Source organism: Otolemur garnettii, unplaced genomic scaffold (genome assembly GCF_000181295.1).
Source record: "Otolemur garnettii isolate 467f Iridium unplaced genomic scaffold, OtoGar3 scaffold00039, whole genome shotgun sequence".
NCBI classification, from domain to species: Eukaryota; Metazoa; Chordata; class Mammalia; order Primates; family Galagidae; genus Otolemur; species Otolemur garnettii.
Window position 1 is genome coordinate 2,920,098 of NW_003852434.1, and position 3,664 is coordinate 2,923,761.

At 41.8% G+C, this 3,664-nt stretch overlaps 1 protein-coding gene across 1 annotated transcript in view; it reads left to right on the forward strand.

Annotated features, from left to right (window-relative positions):
- The window catches only part of SPARCL1 (SPARC like 1), a 44,308-nt gene that overhangs the window by 29,270 nt on the left and 11,374 nt on the right, over positions 1–3,664 (forward strand). Inside the window, exons 8-10 of the mRNA XM_012805301.2 lie at positions 1,670–1,806; positions 2,946–3,094; positions 3,644–3,661. Of these exons, the coding sequence (XP_012660755.1) occupies positions 1,670–1,806; positions 2,946–3,094; positions 3,644–3,661 (304 nt within the window). The remainder of the gene's footprint in view (positions 1–1,669; positions 1,807–2,945; positions 3,095–3,643; positions 3,662–3,664) is intronic.

The window sequence follows — 3,664 nt, forward strand, 5'->3', positions numbered from 1 at the left end:
AGACCAAAAATCAAATTACAACAAAGATATTTGTATCAGAATGTTTATTGCAGCCCAATTCATAATTGCTAGGTCATGGAAGAAGCCCAAATGTCCATTGACCCACGAATGGATCAATAAATTGTGGTACATGGAATACTATGCAGCCCTAAAGAAGGATGGAGACTTTACCTCCTTCTTGTTTATATGGATGGAAATGGATGTTCTTCTTAGCAAAGTATCACAGGAATGGAAGAAAAAGTATCCAATGTACACAGCTCTACTTTGAAACTAATTCATAGTTTTTATAGGAATGTCATAACCTAATTATAGCTTTGCAATATGGGAAGGGGGTGGGAGGAGGAGGTGATGGAGGTGGATAGGGGGAGGGAGGGTGATTGGTGGGGTCAACTCTATGGTTTATCTTACAGGGGTACAAGTGAATCTTTCTAAAAGCAGAGTATGAACATTTTAACTCAATAACTAAAAAAGTGACATGCAGGTTATGTTAACCAGTTTGATGAGAGTATTTCAAAATGTATATGAAAACAGCACACTGTACCCCATGATTGCATTAATGTACACAGTTATGCTATAAGAAATAAAAAATAAAAATCCCCAGGCCTTAACCATAGAAAATCCAGATTTAATTGGACTCGTTTGGAACCCTGGCATTGTTTTTTCATCTGTTTTTAAAGTAGACTAGACAATTCTAATGTGCAGCCAGAGCTCAGAACCACTGTGATAATGTTATCCACTTAATAACAGAGATAAAATCACTGGAATTTTGCCCTCTTCCCAGTTTCAGTTAAGCCCCTGCCAAGAAGTTTTATGACAGCATAGTCTTCCAGGAGTTTTTTGAAATTGTCTTCCTTCCCCAGGATGCTCTCATCGGGTCTGACTCCCCTTCCCGCTAAGCGATTCTCCACATTAGCGGCACTCACTAGCATTTCTGGTTCTCCTCTCTCCTTGCACACACACGAGAGGATGAAAATTTTCAACTCACTAGATGTCAGGTGTGGCCGTTTGATTTGCCTTGTCCTATGAAATATAAGCAAAAAATCATACCTGTGGGTTCTAGACAGACGCATGTAAGGGCTGATGTGTGGTTCTCCATCCTCTTTTCTCTGCCACCACAAACCTAAAGCCTCATGCTGAGATGGGGGCCTCAAAAAATGGTGGCGTCATCTCTGAGCTCCATCCCTGAGACTGCGGTGAGCAGAGCCCTCCTGCCAACATGTATTGGACTCGTAGAGGACTGCAAAATAGACTTTTGTTTCCTTAAGCCACTGAGATGTAGCATTATTTGTAGGCTAACCTCTACCTTTCCCTGTTTCCTCTAAAAAAATAGCTCTTGTGCCCTCCCCCTCTACATTTCAACTCTGGGTCTACAGCAATGATCTCCAGTGTTAGCTGCACATCAGAATCACTCTCAGAGCTTTAAAAACATCTGGATGCCCAAGCTCCACCTCACACTAATCAAATCAGAATTTCTCTGAATGGAAGCTGGCATTTGGGATGTTTTTAAAACACCTGGGAGCAATTTTTCTGTGCTCCCGCCAGGGTTAAGGACAGCTGTCAGGATAATGGAGCCGCAAGGGTGTTGCATTAGCCACCGGAAGGTGGTAAGCTTCTTGTCACAAGGACTTGCTGACTTGCTATAGCACAACATATTTTCTGCTTTTAACAGCTATTCCTGTTTGCACGGACTTTGAAGTGACTCAGTTTCCTCTCCGAATGAGAGACTGGCTCAAGAATATTCTCATGCAGCTTTATGAAGCTACCTCTGAACACACTGGATATCTAAATGAGAAGCAGAGAAGTAAAGTAAGTTATCCACAGGTTAGCTTCTTAGGTGTCTGTCTAGAGCAGGGGTCCTCAAACTTTTTAAACAGGGGGCCAGTTCACTGTCCCTCAGACTGTTGGAGGGCCGGACTATGGGACCCGGGAAGAGTCGGATGCTAAGCAGGACAGGTAGCGGCGGCAAAAACACCCAGTAGGCCAGATAAATGTCCTCGGCGGGCTGCATGTGGCCTGCAGGCCGTAGTTTGAGGACACCTGGTCTATAGGGCCTGAGGACACAAGGCACTGGGCAGGGAACTTCCAGCCTCTACATATGGACAGAAACCCACTCTGCTTTCCTGCACCTGGTTAGCCCACCTGTTTAACAGAATAGTGTTGGTCACTCTTCATGCCACAGGGTTTCAGATGCCACCAAACTACCCCATTCCTATCCAAAGGGCAGTGGTCTGAATAAAGCAAGCTAAGTTGAGTGAAGTTAACATAAATTCAGCACTTATACAGTCAGGTCCCAACATACTATTTAAATTTATACATTTTTATTTGTCTTTCGAGACCAGACACAGATGGATGATAAAAAGAAATTCATTACTCACACTATCAGTAATATATGAAGATTCAAAAGTACAGAATATTGATTCCAGAAGTTTCCAGAGGAAATTTATACATCAGATAATAACTCAGTTCATCCTGGGTGCCAGGAATCAATCTAAGAACTGGAGATACAGCAATGAACCAAACAAAATCTCTGCCTTAATGAGTTTACATTCTAGGTGATACAAATAACTATGTGTGTGTGCTAGTGTATGTTTGTATGTATACACACACATATGCAAATATATATGCATACATGAGATTATATAAATATATTCAAATAAGCCTTTATGCAAATAATCAAATCAGCAAATATACATTTAAGATATGGCAGGTGGAATGAAACATGCTATGAAGAAAAATAAGACAGGAAGACAGTACACATTCACTGAGTCTAACACTGCTTATAGGTTGTAAGTTGAGGAATGAGAAATGGAGAATTGCCACTGACCTTGATGGGAACTATTTCAAGAGGGAGGAGAGAGGGTTGACTCTTCAAGTTAAGTTTAGTAAGTGACAATTCCGTTACGCTTGTCTGATTGTCTGATAATCTTCTACCATCCTAATTCCAGGTCAAGAAAATTTATCTTGATGAAAAGAGACTCTTGGCTGGGGACCATCCCATTGACCTTCTCTTAAGGGACTTTAAGAAAAACTACCACATGTATGTGTATCCTGTGCATTGGCAGTTTAGTGAACTTGACCAGCACCCTATGGATAGGTAAATACCTTCCCATTAGTGGATTGTCTGTCTGACATAATCTAAGCAAAAGGAAGATTTAAACAGATTTAGGAAATTTCCCAGTTCCACTATAGACTACTAAAATGCCATACAAACATGGTTGGGTGTCCAAACACAAAGCTGCTTTTAAAACAGCAGCTCCCAGTTTCCCACAGAGACCCCTTCAACTCTCATTCTTGAGCCTAAATTCTCAAGATAATCTGATTGGCCCAAGTGGAGTCAGGTGCCTACTATCTGGCAGGATCAGGCACGGCCAATGGTTAAGAACCAGTCTGCACAAATATAGTGGCTGGGGGTACCCCTGTAGATTTAGAGTGGAGGAGGGACAAGTTCCCAGTGAAGAGAGAAATTGACATCCCAAAAGCTATCAACCTTAGCCACAAATAGTTTATTTCATTTGCAGCTTTTCATCAGTGTACCATTTATTTGGCATACACAGCAACCTCGTGGAAATAAAAAATGTCCTCAGGAGCCTAAATCTCACACACAAGCTGCCCAGTTAACAGGCTGCCATTCATTTCATTGCAGGGTCCTGACACATTCTGAGCT